This window comes from Physcomitrium patens, chromosome 2 (genome assembly GCF_059467195.1).
Source record: "Physcomitrium patens ecotype Gransden chromosome 2, ASM5946719v1, whole genome shotgun sequence".
NCBI lineage: Eukaryota > Viridiplantae > Streptophyta > Bryopsida > Funariales > Funariaceae > Physcomitrium > Physcomitrium patens.
Window position 1 is genome coordinate 2,544,819 of NC_143411.1, and position 17,684 is coordinate 2,562,502.

The 17,684-nt window shown below is 35.4% G+C and overlaps 1 protein-coding gene and 1 long non-coding RNA gene across 2 annotated transcripts; one reads left to right on the top strand and one right to left on the bottom strand.

Moving 5' to 3' along the window:
• Window positions 1-390: 390 nt before the first annotated feature.
• On the bottom strand, window positions 391-2,016 carry LOC149989690 (uncharacterized). The gene is made up of 2 exons (XR_016497835.1): window positions 1,815-2,016; window positions 391-893 (listed from the first exon to the last, which is right to left on the bottom strand). It is a non-coding gene; the product is annotated as an uncharacterized LOC149989690 (long non-coding RNA).
• Window positions 1,937-3,908, top strand: LOC112279063 (AT-hook motif nuclear-localized protein 16). The gene has a single exon (XM_024513152.3). It carries the CDS (start codon window positions 2,502-2,504, stop codon window positions 3,369-3,371), a length of 870 nt encoding a protein of 289 aa, XP_024368920.1. The 5' UTR covers window positions 1,937-2,501; the 3' UTR covers window positions 3,372-3,908.
• The last annotated feature ends 13,776 nt before the right edge of the window (window positions 3,909-17,684 follow it).

Genomic DNA, 17,684 nt, shown 5'->3' on the forward strand with positions numbered 1-17,684 from the left:
TTGTGTGGTCGCTCATGGGGTTGGCACCGCGGGCTTCGGCTTGATGCCCGTCTTCTTACTACCCGAAGCCCGTGCACCATCCTGAATTCAAGCAAAATTTCTTCTACTTATGCTTCGTATTCCTCTGTTTGGTTTCGGGCAGGTTTCTGGGTAGAGGGCAGATGCCTGCACAACTCAGCCTTTCTTTCACATGGGCAGTGGCCCTCAGCTACAGGAAGCATGCAGTGTCACTGTATCAAAGCATAGCCCCCCAAGCTCATAAAAAAAGGAAGAGAGAGAGAGAGAAAGAGAGGCATGCCCTGCCACTCCTCACCAGCTGCCCTATTTTTAAAAAGCATCTGTTATTTGCTGAACCCCAAAACATTACACAAAATTTAGAGCACAGCCTTGCCCTGCCCAACCCAGTGCAGTGCAGTTCATGGGGCTATGAGGGCAATCACATGCTTCCTCTAGAGACTTCCTTCCATATTTCATATTCATAATACAATCTCACTATGTCTATAGCATCCCATTTTATTTATTTATTGATTTATTGATTTATTTATTTATTTTTCTATCAGGCTTGTTCAAAGCAGGAAGATGGTCAATCAAGAGCCATATCTTGGGTAGATGTGAGTGCTGGAAATAGTGCTCTTCTTATTTTAAATGTATCTTATTCTTCCTTCTTTATTTTTATTTTGAAATATATATATATATATATATATATATATATATTGCATTGATTGATTGCCTGGCATTGTTTTGAAATTGGAATCTCCATGATTGGTGGTGGAGCGGCATAGGATCCCTAATGGAAACCCAACCAACCCATTTGGGTAGTAATAATATATTATTCTCTTCATGCTTGCAACCCTGGTCTTATGCTGTAGTAGGATTTCGGATTTCGACAAACACTGCAGGTATTATGGCAACAGCAACAATTAATATCAAGTTGACTATATATAAACAATTAAATAAATAAGAGTAACTAAGTACATATAATTAAATAAGGCAGACAGGTAGCTATTGATTTTTTCGCATTAATTAAATCCTTGTGTGTGGCTCTCTCTAACTGTCCACAACATGGGTCTGAAGAAATTTGTAGTAATTATTGGAAATATCATACAAAACTCAAAAAATACATTAACAAATGAAAAAAATATATATAGTTATATCTCCCAAGGTTGTTGGATCTGGAAACCAAAAAAAGTCTAATATGCATGCTTTGGTGGGATTGTTATAAACCCTGTCTCTCAGGTAAAAATTGTCTGTTCTGTTTTGTTTTGTGTTTTTTTAATTAACTGTACAGCAAGTCCTTTTCATGGAGGGTTTTGTTTTTTCCATCAAGGGCAGAATAATGAAAGACTTGTGCAGTCATGCCTAACTTTACAAGGTGCATGCAATTACAACACTTATTGGCATCATCAACTTTTGCATCCATGGAGATTTACCACCTATTGGGAGGGGGGAGAAATAAAAAAAAAAAAAAAAAAAAAAAAGAGAGAAAAAAAGAATGAATTATATATATAAGTTTTCCACTATTCAAACACATTGGAAATCTGTGCCCCAAGTGGAGAAAGGGCAACCAATGACTTCTAGTGATCTAATTCAAGGGGTGGGCAGCAGTGTCAAACACACGGAAAGAGAGGTTCAAATCCAGAGAATTGGTAAACAGTCTAGCCAAGGGAAGGGTTTTCTAGAAGGCAAAATAAAATAAAAAAATTAAAAACTACAGGAACAAAAAAGAATGAGAAAAAGAATGCCGTAAAAGCAAAAGTAAAAAAGTAGGAGGTGGCAGAAAGAGAAAGGGAGCGAAAGGCGTTTAGTGGGCTCACGGGCGCGAGGGGGCTCCGACACCGAGACGCCATCGCCACGAAGGGATCGGACGGCCACTAGACACGGTCGCGGATTATTAAAAGCTGGGAAGTAATGAGATCGGGGACTGCAACGATGGTTCGCCCGACCAACCCAGCGAGCGAGCGCGCTTGCCAGAGAGCGAGAGCGAGCAACAGCGGCGTCATCGACTTCTCTGTCCATGGCCTGTCTATAAACCCAGCCGGAATCCTACTTTGGCACGCGCTTCCCTGCACGATGTTCAATATACCGTTGTCCGTTGCAGTCGTCTGCTACATTTAAAGCTTGTGGCCAGGCCCTAATATTGCTGAACTTCTTGGTAGAGGGCGCAGCGTGGTCTGCTCGTCTTCGCTCAGGTCGGATGGTTTGAGAGGAAGAGGAGGAGGAGGAGGAGAAGCCTCTGAGGTTGCTGCGACAAGGGGTAGCTGAGGGGAAGCGGGAGTAGGCAATGCGCAGGATGGAGGGGGATGGTGGAAGGATGAAGGAGGAAGGGGATGTGGGGTGAGCGGGAGAGTGTTTTGGGGGAGAATTCTGGGGGATTGATTGCATGTGGAGGTAGGAGGTTGAGGAAGAGGAACAAGAGGAGGAGGAGGAGGAGGGGAGATCAGGTGGTGGTGCGGATGAGGTGATGAGGAGGGAGGAGAGAGGGTGGTGCCGGGTATGTGTTCATGGCCGGGGTGGAAGAAGTGGGAGCACGGCCCTCCGGCGCTCCAGCTTCTGAAGACGAGCAGAGTGGAAGCAGCGGGCGAGGGAGAAAGCGGGGAAAGCAATCGGGTGGGAACAATCAATTAGCGGTGTTGGAACCGGGGCGGAAACCCCGTGGGCGACCTCCAGGATCGAAGAATAAGCCCAAGCCTCCCATTATCATTATGCGGGAGAATGGACAGGCGATGCGGCCACACATCCTGGAGGTTGCGGGAGGTTGCGACGTGAGCGACTCCGTGGCGTCGTTCTCCCGGCGGCGGCAGCGAGGAGTTTGTGTAATGGGAGCTAGCGGCACAGTGTCGAATGTGACGCTGCGCCAGCCTACGACGGCCGGCGCAACCATCACGTTTCATGGGCGGTTCGAGATCATCTCCCTCTCCGGCGCATTTCTTCCCCACCCCTCGTCGCAGCCTACCACGGGGCTCACTGTTTCTCTAGCCGGAGCCGCTGGGCAAGTGCTAGGGGGGAGCGTGGTAGGGACACTAATGGCAGCGGGACCTGTGGTTGTGATTGCGGCGTCGTTTATGGGACCAACCTTTGTACGGCTGCCTCTCGATGCTGATGATGAAGGTCCAAGCGGGGGGTTGACAATTGTGGGTGGGAGCTCCAACCAGCCACCTCCGTTGGCTATCCAGGCCCCCGAGTTAAATTATCCACCGGGGTTGCAGTCGCTCTACAACATTGTCACACCACAGAACCCCAACCTGAACAACCCGCAGCAGCAGCAGCAACTGTCCACGCAGGATGTGCTGAGTCACTGGGCATCTTCCGGAGGCGGGGGCAGTGGTGGCCATCAGCATGGTCATGGTCATCAACGCGGACACTACTCATGATGCTAGTTGCGGGATTCAGCGGTTCCCTTCATTTTATTTTATTTTATTTTTTTTGATGCGGCTTGTTAGAACCAGATTCGGAGGTCATCAACTGCTGGAGGTGATCAACCACGCTCGAGGGCTAGATGATTATATTCTCGAATGAGTGGCAGTTTCCTGACTCTTTTTTGATCACACAATAACTACTGTCCACGTTCTTGGATGCTTGCAATTCGGTAGATGAAGTTATCCGCTGCCTGGTGACTTGTTAGGACAAGGGACCACTGGTGCAATTGATCAACGCCGTGCTTTACCGAGTTGATTTGAGGCGCCACAATTGATCTCCCAGAAGCTAAGCCTTGGCAGCTAATTGTGTAGCTTCTTATGATTCCTTTCAATGCGAGCTCTTGCTTTGGTGGTCATGGGGGATGCATGAAGAGACTCCCCACTCAGCTTACTCTGAAGAAGCCCGTGTTTCTGCTCGTCTGTGTAGGCACGGTTGTTGTATCACAGCCTTTTTTTGGATGCGTAGTAAAACGACTCACTTTTTGTCTCCAACTTTTGTCGCTTACTCGGGCTGTGAGCATTCTGATTGATTCCTAACCATTTGGCTTCTATTATTTCTCACCGGGATTAGTCTTCGCAGTACCTGAATTGTAGTGAATAGCATACATAGTGAAATATATATATATATATATATATATATATATATACATTGAAATTACAAGTGAATACGGGATGGATCATTTCTGCCACGGATGGTCTTGGGCGTGGTTATCTCTTGCCTGTGACTTCGCTGTAGGCTTTGATGAACTCTCTTAATACATTCATGCAGCTTTATGTCTAGTGTGTTGGGATGTGGCTTGTTGTTCTGTGAACAGTATGAGTTCGTAAGTTCCTTCATTTGAATATTACTATTATTTAATGTGTCGTAAGAATGTCTGCTAAAGCACAAACGCTACTCTGATCCGTTACTTTGACTTCTGTTTAAATGTTAAGGCTGATAGGATGGAATGAGTAGGTAGTATTATGGTGCATTGTTTTTCGTTATCTGTAATCACTATTTGAAACCGAGAAATCAGTTCTGAATTGAATTTGTTGAATGTCTAACTAGATCAGATGCGAATCCGGCTCTCTCAAATACGTACAAGGTAGCGAGTAGGGGTGCGCAATGCTGGAACCTAGTTGTTCACTTACCATTGAAGGTTTGGTGTAATGTACTGAGATGGTATGAGTAGAGACAAATGGACGATTCGCTTTTGAATTGATATGACGTAAGCCGTTACGGAGAATACTTGTCTGGTTGTTGTAGCCTTTTCTGCTGTGTGTATTCGTGCTTATCACTTATTGCAACAGTGCTTTGCTATCTGAACGTATTTTTTTTCTCTTGAGAAATTTCAACGTCTGTAACAATATTTCAGATCCCTCTCAACCGATATGAGTTGTCTCTGTGAGGAATCGCTGACAGTTGGACGTGCACTAGTGGCCCATTGCTTTCACATGGTAGCTACGTATTGTAGCAAGTAATTTAAAGTGAGAGGTATATAATTGAGCATCCTTTATTCATAGCCATGTTAAGAGCATTGAGAAAACATCTTGGTAGCTTTCCCGCATGCACTAGTTCGTGTCTTTCTTTCGAGCTTGCTTATGGATTTGAACATTCGTATTCAGCATGAAAGGCTAAAATGTGGTGCTGAGTTGTGTGTTGGAATGTTAAAATATCTTTACCGTCCGAAAGAAGTGCTATGTAATGAACTAGTGGTGAATATTTGTGCTGTTAGAATACGAATACACACAGCAGAAAAGGCTACAACAACCAGACAAGTATTCTAACAGCACAAATATACACCGAGAGCTTGGTAGAGTATGAAAGATCCGATGCAGGGAGGTAGTACCGACTCCACACTGGAATTCGGTAGAATAGGCCCAGAGAAAAAATTACATTGTAACGGCATGAAGAGCCACATGGCTGCGTATATTTGTGCTTTGGAATTCTCACTGCCTCACGGTGGCTTTTCGCAGTTGTTTGGTGCGCCGTGTGCTTAGACTGGTTGTGATCTCCATGTAAAGATGGTCTTAACACCATGAAGATAGGTGCTTGGTATATTTTATCAATGCAAAACCCACGACGTAACTCTGTAGGTTTAAATAAACATGTTTATACTTATATTTACACAAACATTTATAAAAGCTCAATCTTGTTCATAAGTTGTCCATCCTATTTCTGTTCCGTTCTAACGGCCCGCTTTCAAATCGTATTTCAAGCAGTAATGATTCTTTTGGTATCGGCCCTGCTTGTGAGTTTTTTCTGCTATACTGACGTGCGCTTGAGGGAAAGTGTTTTTTTTTAACAGCCTGCCAGGTAATGTGTCGTTTTTCTTGGTACATACAGTATACCCCACCACGCCATCGACAATTTTATCTTTCGCTTCTTTGTCAGGTTTGCAGTTTCTAAGCTCGCCATGATGGTTCCATCGTGTCTTTGCAGAATAAATATGAGACGAAACATCTCCACACTGAAGACGCGGGGTCATCACCCTTGCCAATACAATGTAGGATTGTTTCCTGCCAATTATTGCCCAGCAACGAAGTCGTTTACTGAAATGCACATGGGGGGCCTTCAACTGTGAACCAAAATTCCATAAGAAGTAACAAGATATTTTGGACTTATATTGGACTCTCATCCCATGGGAGATGCATGGTATCCTTCAATCTTGTTTACCTTCCAGCATCGATTATGATGCACAAAGTCATGATAGTGCAAGTCTCGCAGTCTTCTCATTTCGAATCTAGCCACGCCTTGGAAATCATGCACTAAAACGACTACCTTTGATTTCTATCCTGCACTTCTCGCAAATGGATGATGTCACTATTGAAAATTTGAACTGCATACTGGAAACTTTGATTTTTTTAGTGCATGTATTTTTGGGAGGATGCCCAAAAAGCATAATGTTATTTTACAGGCGCCTCACTTTGAAAGTCAGGTATCCAATGCAAAACCTGTCCGAACTCGTAAATCACCACTCACTCTAGGTGAAACCTTATCCCTATCTGCGCTGAGACTCCGCAAGGGGTCCACTTCGTCGTGAAGGAACCAGCCGCTGCGATTCCATGAACAGTGGAAAACAATTCGGTTCAAGTTGCCACTTCATTATAAGTTCTGGATGATTCCCTTCAAGCAGGTGCTTCCTTCATCTACAGAACCACTGGCCAGGTCCAGTGCACGCCCCGGCCGGGACCCCTTCCAATCTCGACATAGACTTGCACGCAGCTGGCACAATATTTGTACATTTTTCCTACTCTCTCTGATTCCTGGAAAACTTAAATTCAACCACTACATAACAAAGAGCTTGTTCAATCGCCTTAAGAACAAGGCTGCAAAGCTGGCCAATCGGTAGTTATGAGCCTTCTTGCATTACCAACACGACGTCTGGACTTTGCAGACTCTGAACAGTGATTTGCCTTCCTAAAAATTTGAGCCCGGGGACTATGCCGTCAGTATGAAAATATATATACTATTCTACGAAAATAAAAACTATAATATTCATCACGTAAAGAGGCGCCCTTGGATTCAACCGTCAAACCTGGGCCTGCAATTATTTTTTGTTTCAGCCTACGTGGGAAGGAATCCGGCCCCACCAGGGATACAGTAGCGAGCAACGACTACTAATGAGTCATGCTCTGCGCCGCTGGGGTCGAGGTCCATGAACTGCACGCGTAGAAAACCTGGGTCTCCTTTCCAAGCTGGAAAGCTACGTTGTCGAAGCCTCCCTCCAAGTCATTGCCTTCGATTGCTTGGCACCTCTCCGGCGCCCCCCCTCTCTCTCTCTCTCTCTCTCTCTCTCTCTCCTGCACACCCACGACCACGCTGCCGTATTATGCTGGCGCTCCCCAATCGCTGCATCCCCCATTCAAGCGTGCGTTGGTGCGCTCGTCATGGCTCAGGACCAAACTTGTCTGTCATTACTCCGCGTATGACTTATTGCCATACTGCTCGACTGTCTCCGGCCGTTTTCAGAGCCTGCAGACAAACCAGACACTCGGTTGCTATTTCGACCTCAGTGCAGACAGCATCATCGGAACCCAAACTGAACCTCCTCGCAAGTCCACGCCATACCGCATGGAATACTTCACACTTGTACCCGCATCGTAACAGCATTTCCACGTCCACGTATTTGTCGTATCAATCACTCGTCTCGTCGACAGGAACTGGCATTCGGGGTCAATATACCCTGTCCTATGATCAGAACATATCTACGACGTATGTGTACGATTATAAATAATATATATATATATATATATATATATTCATATGATTGAGTGCAAAAACTAGAATGAGTCGGCGCATCGACCACTGAAGGAAGCTCTCTCGACTGAGCGATAAGATTCAAGCGTCGATCGGTGCCGCGGGGTTCAGACAATTTTGTGCTTCTGATCGTGATTTTGCAGCTTATTGTTGTTGTTGTTGCGGCGATGTTTTTATTTGCAACTTCATTGATCCCAATGAATGACTTGATGCATGTGCATACTTGATAGTGATAATTCGAGTTTTGGTTTTGAAAATATAGATAATGAGCCTTTGACTTGCAAACATTTGAATATTTGAGAAACTGTGTCTAGTGTTTTACCAAAGATTTGCATGTTTGTCTTACCAAAGATTTGTCTTAGCAAATAAATAGAAAATCATTGTTTGTTTGTTTGTTATTTTTAATTTCTTTGATAAAAACTTGAGAGAAAGTAGAGTAATTACATTTAATTTTTTTGTCATGCAATAGGATTTCCATAAAATAAAAAAAAATATATTAATTTTGAGACAATGTATAGTGTGGATGTTTTCAATTTTGATATGATACACAATCTAAGGGTAAAAGCTAAGAATAACTTACAATATGAATAATTTTTTAATGGAGTCTATATATTTAGAAGCCTATTTTGAAAGTCTACAAAAGTTGTACAAAAGTTTTTTTATTTGCATAAGAAAAAAAATTCTTTAGAAAATTTGGTTTTTAGATAGTGTATAAAGTAAGTAGAGGTTATAAAATCAGCCAAATTGGTTTTATAATATAAATCTAAATTTAATAACTCATATCTAAAAGCAATTTATTTTTGAATATATTTCATGATAGCTTTGAAATCAATTAAATTTTATGAGAACAACGTTGAATATATACCTTTCAATGCTACAATGTATATACTAGTAAAGAACCAATTATATCATAAGTAAAGATTGGTGATAATAAAGATAACGTCAACAACCTTGATACAAAGTTTGTACCTAATCTCTAACACTTTCATTCATACATAGCTTCAAAGTTTTTATAATGTCCTATATTCATGTCAAATTATTATTATATTAGATGATTGGGTCTGTTCATTCTTAGATTAAAACCCTATCAGCTATAAGCTTCTAAGATCTAATTTTGAATTTGGAATAATTAATTACATTGTTACAACCAAGCTATAATTTAGTGTATTGTTGTTTGGAATTTTAATTATTCTTATTATTGGTTTGGATTTGTAGTATTATCTTATATTGCTTGGAATGCATTATAATTGTTGTTGCCTTTTAGGCTCTTTAATTCATTGTTATAGAAAGAGCAGTTTGATAAAGACACCTTTGCATATGCAATTATGATTAAAATTGATAAAATCCTAGATACTAGAGAGATAACTCTTTAACCATATATTGACACTTGTATTACTTTTAGTGCAACCAAGCTACAAAAGTATTATAGAATACGAAGATGGTTATATCACATCATCTATCTAAGTTGGAAAGATTGTAAAAGAAAAGTGTGGGAATAAAATAGATCATAATTCAAAAGCTTTTAATCTTACAATAAGGCTAATCAATACATGTTATAGACAATTAATTTGATATTGAGAGCTATTACTATGGTAGCTTCAATTACAAGATAGTCTTTATACATCAAAGATATCATGTTGTTATATTGCATGAAGTCTGCTTGAGAATATATTGCATATTTAGTTGTGGAAGGATAAATGGACTTACGATAAGATGATCCTAAAAACTCTTATAGAATCCTAAAAAACTTTAATTAAATTATAACAATATTAAAATTTCACCCAAATTATAGCCAATAAGAAATCAATAAGTATACAATATTTAAGAAGAATTGGACTTATCAATTACAAGAAATGCTCCCAAAACCTCTTGGTTGTTGATTGTTTTTTTTTTTTTCAACTTGAATATTGATCTTTCAATATTATTTTTTCTTTCTTGAACCATTAAATTGTTCCAAACATTGGATTATGTATAGATATTCAAGTCTTAATTGTTTTTACTAAATTTTGCTTCAATCCAATAAGTAAATATTACTAGATCTTAGAATTACTCACTAATCCTAAATCTCAAATTTTTGAGACTATAATCTATAAAAACACTCATATGCTTCAATCTAATTTCTTCATTGAGTTCAAATTTTTTACACACATTTATAACAATTACAACAAAAAATTGCCTAATTTTCACCCATATACATGCTACAAACCTCATAAAATTCTGAAATTCGTAAACTTGATTTTATTTCTCAAAATCTAAATCCACCAAGTATATTATTAATTTTGAAAATCCCTCAAATTTTCAATATTAATCCAAATGATATGAAACTAAATTCAAAAACATTTCTTCAAGTTTTTTCTTAAATCACATTTTTTAATTTTCAAAATAAAAATTGGAGTTGCCATAGGTGCTTGATTTTTTGCCTCAAGGTCTGATTTTGATCCTAGTTGACAACTGGTCCTCTTTGGATATTAATTATTATTTTTTGAGGTAATTTTTACTAAAATTAATTCTTAATACTTTCTTAAATATATTTATATCTTTTATTTTTTAATCTATCTTAGTTTGCCTTATTTATGGCTCTATAAAGTAAATAGAATCTATTTTCATAAAAACTAGTTCTAATACTAATAGATTTTATTACCTATCTATCATTTATCTATATTATTTTATTATATATTTTTAATTAGACTCTTCTATATTAAAATAATTTCTTTCTTTTTTCACCTAATAGCCATGTTAGTATATAATAATATAACCTTTTGTAAGATATTATATATAAGGAGTTTATAAAGCTATTAGTTTTGTACTTATGAATTAAAATAAAATCCACTTCCACACTTCCATCTTGAATTCTATTACAAATATAATGATATTGTAGTTCAATGTGTTTTGTATTGACATATATGATAAGATTATTTGTAAGTTTGATGCAATTCATATTGTCACAATAAAGTTGTATTGGATTCTCATTACAAATTTTTAACTCTATAAATAAACTTGTAAGGTACACTACATCCTTTGTTCTTTTTGACAATACTTGGTATTCATCTATTCTTATAGATAATGAAATTGTTTCATGCATCTTATTGTTCCAATATATTGATATTGATCCAAATTTGTGTAAGATTCTTAAAATTATTCTTTAAGTATCAAGATTTGCAAGCAAAATTTAAGTCTATAAATATAATCAATTCTTCTTTATTTTCAAAAGTATAAAAGATGCCATAATTTGTGGTATCTTTTAAATATATTTGTGTGTATTTAGCCACAATCAGATGTTCTTCTTGAGGATTGTCTATGTACTTTAAGCAACAATTAGAAATTAAATCACATCATGTATTATGATGTATAGATGGATTAGGTTGTCAACCAAAGACTTATAATAGAAAGCATCACAATTTGGAGACTTTATACTCTTTATTAATTTAATTCTTGGATTCATTAAAATTGAAGTAGATTTGTAATTTTACATCCCAAAATTTTTAATAACTTTTGAATGTAGAATTGTTGGTGCAATCAAATATATGTTCTATTTATTTCTATTTCAACACCTAGATATATTTGTATTACTTTTAAGTTAATCATCTCTAAATTTCTATAAGATATTTACAAATCTTCTTTAGATTTTTTTTATTATTACATATTAGTAGAAAATCATCTAAATAGAACAAAAATATTATATATTTTCTTTTTTATATATAATAATATATATTATAATCTTTATTTCTACAATAAAGATCTTATTGCTTGAGATAAGTATCAATTCTAAAATATCAAGCTTTAAAAGCTTAGCAAAGTTCATATAGTGATATTTATAGCTTACAAGTTATTTTTTGTATTGTAAGAGTAGACCACCCTGTCAGCACATATATGAAGATCTCTTTCATCAAGACATTGTTAAAAATAGTTATCTTGATCTTAAGGTGCCAAATCATCTAGCTATTTCTTATTATAATCTTTATTTTTGACTAATACACTACTTGCATAAAATTTTTAAAGTAATAAAATCTTTTAGCAATAATTTATACCTTAAGCCTTTCTATAATTTTTAATGCTCCTTATTTTGCTTTGAAGAACTATTTTGAATTTGTGGTTTGTTTTCTAAGAAAAAGACTTATTAGTTTTTATATTTCATTTTTATCAATTGCATCAATCTCTTCTTAGATTGCTTTCTTCTATTCAATATCAGTGATGGCTTCTTTGTAGTTTTTGGATTCTCGTACAATTGGTTATTGATGATAGGACATAATAATCTTTGAGTGCAAATGTTAGATATTTTTCCTTCTTTGAGCTTTTCTTTTTGTTTCATTCCACAACTAAAGTTGGTAACTTTGATCAATATTAATAAGATCACATACTTGTTTGTATATAATATATTTTAGATCTTAAAGTATAAATCCTTGTAGATTAAGATTTTAATGATTCATTATATAGGATCTCATCTGAGTATTCTTTATTGGCTATATATAAAAAAATTAGGTTGCTTTGATTGATTTTGAAAAGTTCTTAATGTATCAAATGTCTCTTTTCTAAGTATAAGTAGCTTAGATATAAGAAAGAGCTCCAATTCTTTAGGTAGAGGTGTACTTAAAATCATAACATGCTCATAGTCTATTTTGGATTAATCAAACATCTCGTCTTAGCTCAATATAATTTGTCTCTCTTTGCAATCATATAATTGATAAGCTTTTCTTTTCTCTTCATATCCTATAAGAATAAATTTTTAGTCTTTAATTATAACTTTATTCTATCTTTTTTTAGCATATGAATAAAATCTAAACTACCAATAATTTTCAACTCATAAATATTTGGCTTTTATTTTATATACATCTATTATATGTAAAAATAAATTGATAGAACTATGGATTAAAAATAATAATCCTCTTTTTTTTTGGCTTGAACCTATCATTTCAACAAATTATTTGATAAACATAAGTCCTATAAAAGAAAAAAAAAGAAAAAAAGTAATCTTAAATTCTTCTTTTTTGTCAATCCATAGTTCTATCAATTTATTTTTAGATTTTTCATTTGTCATAGCTTTATATATTTAAAATTTTTCCAATGCTTGCAATCTTTTAGATAGAAGATATCATATAATATGGCATTGGATACCAAATCCCATCAAATGTATGTAGTTTAGTTTGGTTAGTGATTTTTCATCCATTAATGATTTTTTTGTTAGTTGACTTTATTTATGTAAATTAAGATTTGAGTACTTAAGTGGAGAAAAATCCTTGACTTGATATTCTTATCAAGTCAAGTCTTGTGAGTGATTTTGAGAGTGAAAGAACTTCTTGTAAGGATTTTTCTTATTTCTACATTTACACTTATGAGTATAAAATTCACTCTTCAACCCAATTACAAGATGACGTCAATTATGAGTTGCTTGTAATAAGTAGTATAAATTAAAAGTAGTAAGAACAAGAAGAAAAGAAGCAAAATACAAAATAAGTGGAACAAGTGCAATCAAGAAATTGTACACTATAAAACTAGTCATAGTTTGTTCGTTGAGTTTTCATCCAATAAAAATAAAAAATAAAAAAAATAAAAATTTATAAATTTAATTTATTTATCTTTTCAATGGTATAAAAAACATGTAAATCCGAATTATTATGAGTAAATTATGAAGGCTTAAAAATAACAAGTAAATAAATAAAAAATTAAGTATATAATTTTTACCTCAAGGATAACTTACTTAAGAGATCAAGAGTTCAAGCCTCACCAAGACTCACAAGTAGTGTATATAGATCTGTAAAAGAGGCCATGAGACCTTAGTCTTATTTTCTTAACTATCTTTAAGATGCTACAACCCATATAGAACTTATGCACTTCCCTTCTTACAAGGACTATACTAACTACTAGTCCTCCTATTTTCTATTAGTAAAACCAATAATTTTATATTTTTGACTTCACCATGATATTTAAAAACATCCAATTAGCCTGTAAACCTTACATGGCCTCCAAATCTTACTCCATTTTTTCATAATGGCTTATGAAGTGATAAAATTTATTTTTACCAAAGTCTTAAAAATTGCTCTAAAAATTCTTAAAAAATTCTAAATAAATTCTAAATAAATTCTAAAAGTTCTTATAATATTATTATAATATTTAAATAATTTTGAAGCTATACTTTTCTATCTTAATAATTTTTTATAGTAATAAAATAAATTTAAATCCATTATAAATCCTACTTTTTATATAAATAATTAAAAAGACATGAAGTTCTTTTTCATCCTTCTTCTAATTACTAATTAATATTATATATATATATATATATATGTATATATATATAAATAATATATATAGATAATAGGCCAATATAAATAATAACTTTAATAAATATCCTTCAATACTCAATAATAAGTAAAATATACTAAATCAAGTAAAATAATTACTTCTATGACTTACTAAGACTCTAATTCTACAACTAAAATTCTAATTTTTTATTTGTCTAAAGATTTCTATACTATTTACCATATATCGTGATTCTAAGCATTCTAAATGTATCTTTTTATCATAAAACAACTAATGAGTTAATTTGATGACTCATAACATTCTTGGATTTCCCTTTTATCATGTAAGAGATAGCTTAATTTAATTTGTTTTAGAATTTTAATCTTTCACTTGAAAAAAATCTCTCCTTCTCTTCAATTTGATGTATAATAAGATAAAAATAAAACAGATTTAAAACAAATTTAAAAAAATGATTTTGATTTATTTTTGTTGTTGAATTTTGGACACTATTATATTAGGCACTAGAATCCAATTAAATTGCTATATTAGAATGTAGTGCAATACATGTATTGTATTTATTATATGGAGTATTAGAATATTTGGTAGTAGGTTGTAATATATAAGAAGATGCAACGATAGAATACTGAGACTTGTGAGGGTAATATTCATCCTTTAATTTAAATTACAAGATGGCCTGAATTAAGAGTTGCTTGTAATTGATGGTATAAAATGGAAGTAGCAAAAAATAAGAGAAAAAGTAGAAAAATACAAAACAAGTGAAACAAGTGCAATCAAGAAATTATATACTACAAAATTAGTCACATTTTGTATTAGATTTTCATCCAATAAAAAATTATTATAAAAAATAAAAAAATAAAATTTAGATTGATAATTTTTTTATTTTTTTAATGATATAAAAAACATATAATTCTAAATTATTATGAATAAATTATGATAGGTTAAAGATAGAATATAAATAATAAAAAAATAAAGTAAATAATTTATACCTCAAGAATAACTTGCTGAAGAGATCAAGAGTTTGAGCCTCATCAAGGCTCATAAGTAGTGTATATGGATTATTAAGAGAGGACACAAGCCCTTAGTCTTATCTTCCTACCTATATCTAAGGTGCTACAATCCATATAGGACTTATGCACCTTCTTTTTTATAAGGACTAAAGTAGCTATTGGTCCTTATATTTCTTACTTGTAAAACTAATATTTTTTTATTTTTGACTTCACCATGGTATTCAAAAATATCCAATTAGCCTAAGAACCTTACAAGGCCTTCAAATCTTACTTTATTTTTTCATAATGGCTCTCAAGGTGGTAAAACTTAATTTTACCAAGGTCTTGAAATCTTCTATAAAAATTCCTAAAATATTCTAAATATTTTTTAATTAAATTATAAAAAATTATATAATATTTTTATAATAATAATACCTATTTAAGGCTATATTTTTATTTTATTTATTATTTATAATTATAAAATTAATTTATATTCACTAAAAATCCTATTTCTATATAATTAACTGTTAGGGATATAATCCTTAGAACTTTTTAGAGACAAGTTTCTAGAACCTTCTAGAAGCAAGTCTTTGGAACCTTCTAGAAGCTTCTTAGTTGATGGAAGTTACTTGAGAAGCTTCCTAGTTGGTGGAAGTTGCTTGAGAAGCTTCTTAGTTGGTGGAAGTTGCTTGATAAGCTTTCTAGTTGGTGGAAGTCACTTGAGAAGCTTCCTAATTGGTAGAAGTTACTTAAGAAGCTTCCTAAATAGGAGTATATATTGGAATCGAGGCTGAAGAGTTCTTCAGCCTCGACAACATATCTCTTGGAGCTCTAGCTCACCTCTCTCGTGTTATTCTTGTATTCATCTGATTAATCTAGTTCTTGCCAGTTCTTCTCGAACTCTTGTTAGATCTCGAACTTGTATTTCTGTGTCCGTGATAGTTTGTCGAGACTGAACTCACCTCAGATATCAGAGCTAGTTTCTTCCTCGTTAGAGTGTGGATTACCCCTCTGCTTGAAGGTGTACTAGCGTTTTAGAGGTTGTGGATTACCCTCCTCTAAACTGATACTTCTTTTGTTACAATATTGGAGTCTTATTCTTCTTGGAGAGAGTGGATTACCCCTTTTCTTGAAGCTCTTAAGGCGTTTTAGAGGTTTTGGAGTACCCTCCTCTAAACCAATATTGTCTTCCTATAGAGTCATTTTTGTCCTTCTTTTAGAATGGCCGGAGGCCAAGACATTAGTATGACGGAAAGTTCGGAGTCCAAGTTGGATGCTATCATGAATATCCTCGCTATATTATCGCAAAGAACTGCAGAGATTGAAGGAGTCGTGGCAAGGCTTCATAATGATGAAGCATCTGGGATGGTTTAATCTAGGTTGCACCAGCCTCAAACTTCAGCACTTGGAGAGGCAACTTTACCTCAGGTTTGACAAGCATTGCTGGTTCTATAATATAAGGAGCCCCGAGTTAGCCTTGCGGACAAGTTTGATGGTACGCATTCCAAATTTCAAGGATTCATCAATCAAATCAGGTTGATAACAGTTTTACAGCCCGAACACTATCCAATAAAGGAATCACGTTTTGGGCTTGTTGGAACCTTACTTATAGGGCAAGCTCTATCATGGTTTGCTCCTTTGTTTGAGAAACGATCGTCCATACTAAACAACTTTGAAACCTTTTTGGAGGCATTTGCAGAAGCATTTGGTGAACACGACAAGGTTCGATGGGCTACAATAAAGATCTAGTCACTACGACAAGGGATGCGCTCTACATCAATCTATATATCGGATTTCAGGCAACTAGCATGCGACATCAATTGGGACGAAGAAGCATTGATGAGTCAATTCTATTGGAATTTAAGGGACGATATAAAGGATTTGCTATTAACTCTTCCTGATCCGCGAATGCTCAACGAAGCTATTAGCCAAGCTGTGAAGTACAATAACCGCCTATTTCAACGTCGCCAAGACCAACGCTCAAGACAACATATGGTTTGCCATGCCCCAACTATGTCGGCAAGCAGCGTGAATTCACATTCAGAGATAGAAGACATACAAATTGATGCAATACGTGTCAAATCTCTTACTCTAGAAGAAAAAAAGTGGCGTATGGAGGAAGGTCTATGCTTATATTGCGGTGAAGAAGGCCACAAAGTTGGAAACTACCCCAAGAAGCAAAATCAACGCATTATCAGGACCAGGGGCACATTTGTTCAGGAAAACAAGGATGCCCAGCCACAATAGGAACCGTGCAGCTGGACAGTGAAATATCGCAACAACAACCAGGTTCCTTTCTTTCCGCTCAACCTGCCCTTTGTTTTACAATCCCTTTGTTTATTGGCCCTCAGAAACTGAGAAACTTAGCATTATTAGATTCAGGAGCATCTGCTTGTTTTTTAGACAAAGAATTTACGAAGCGTCATAAAATCCCTTTAGTACAAAAATCCAAATCTGTTCACGTTGAGGTCATAGATGGGCGACCTTTATTGTCTAGTAGTATCATCCATGAATCAAAACATATAGAAGTGACGTTTAAGGGCCATAGTAGCCATATTATTTTTAATATTATTAGAACCCCATCAAATCCTATTATTCTTGGTCTTTCCTGGTTGGAAAAGCATAATCCATTCATAGATTGGAGGTTGCGGAAGATGACCTTTTCCACAAAACCATCCAAGAGCAAGCCTAGTAGAAAACCCCGAATAAAGAAATCCTTATTCATTAGAGCAAGGACGTTTGTAAGATCGTCCAAGGAATGCACACCGTTTATCATTTATGCGGCTC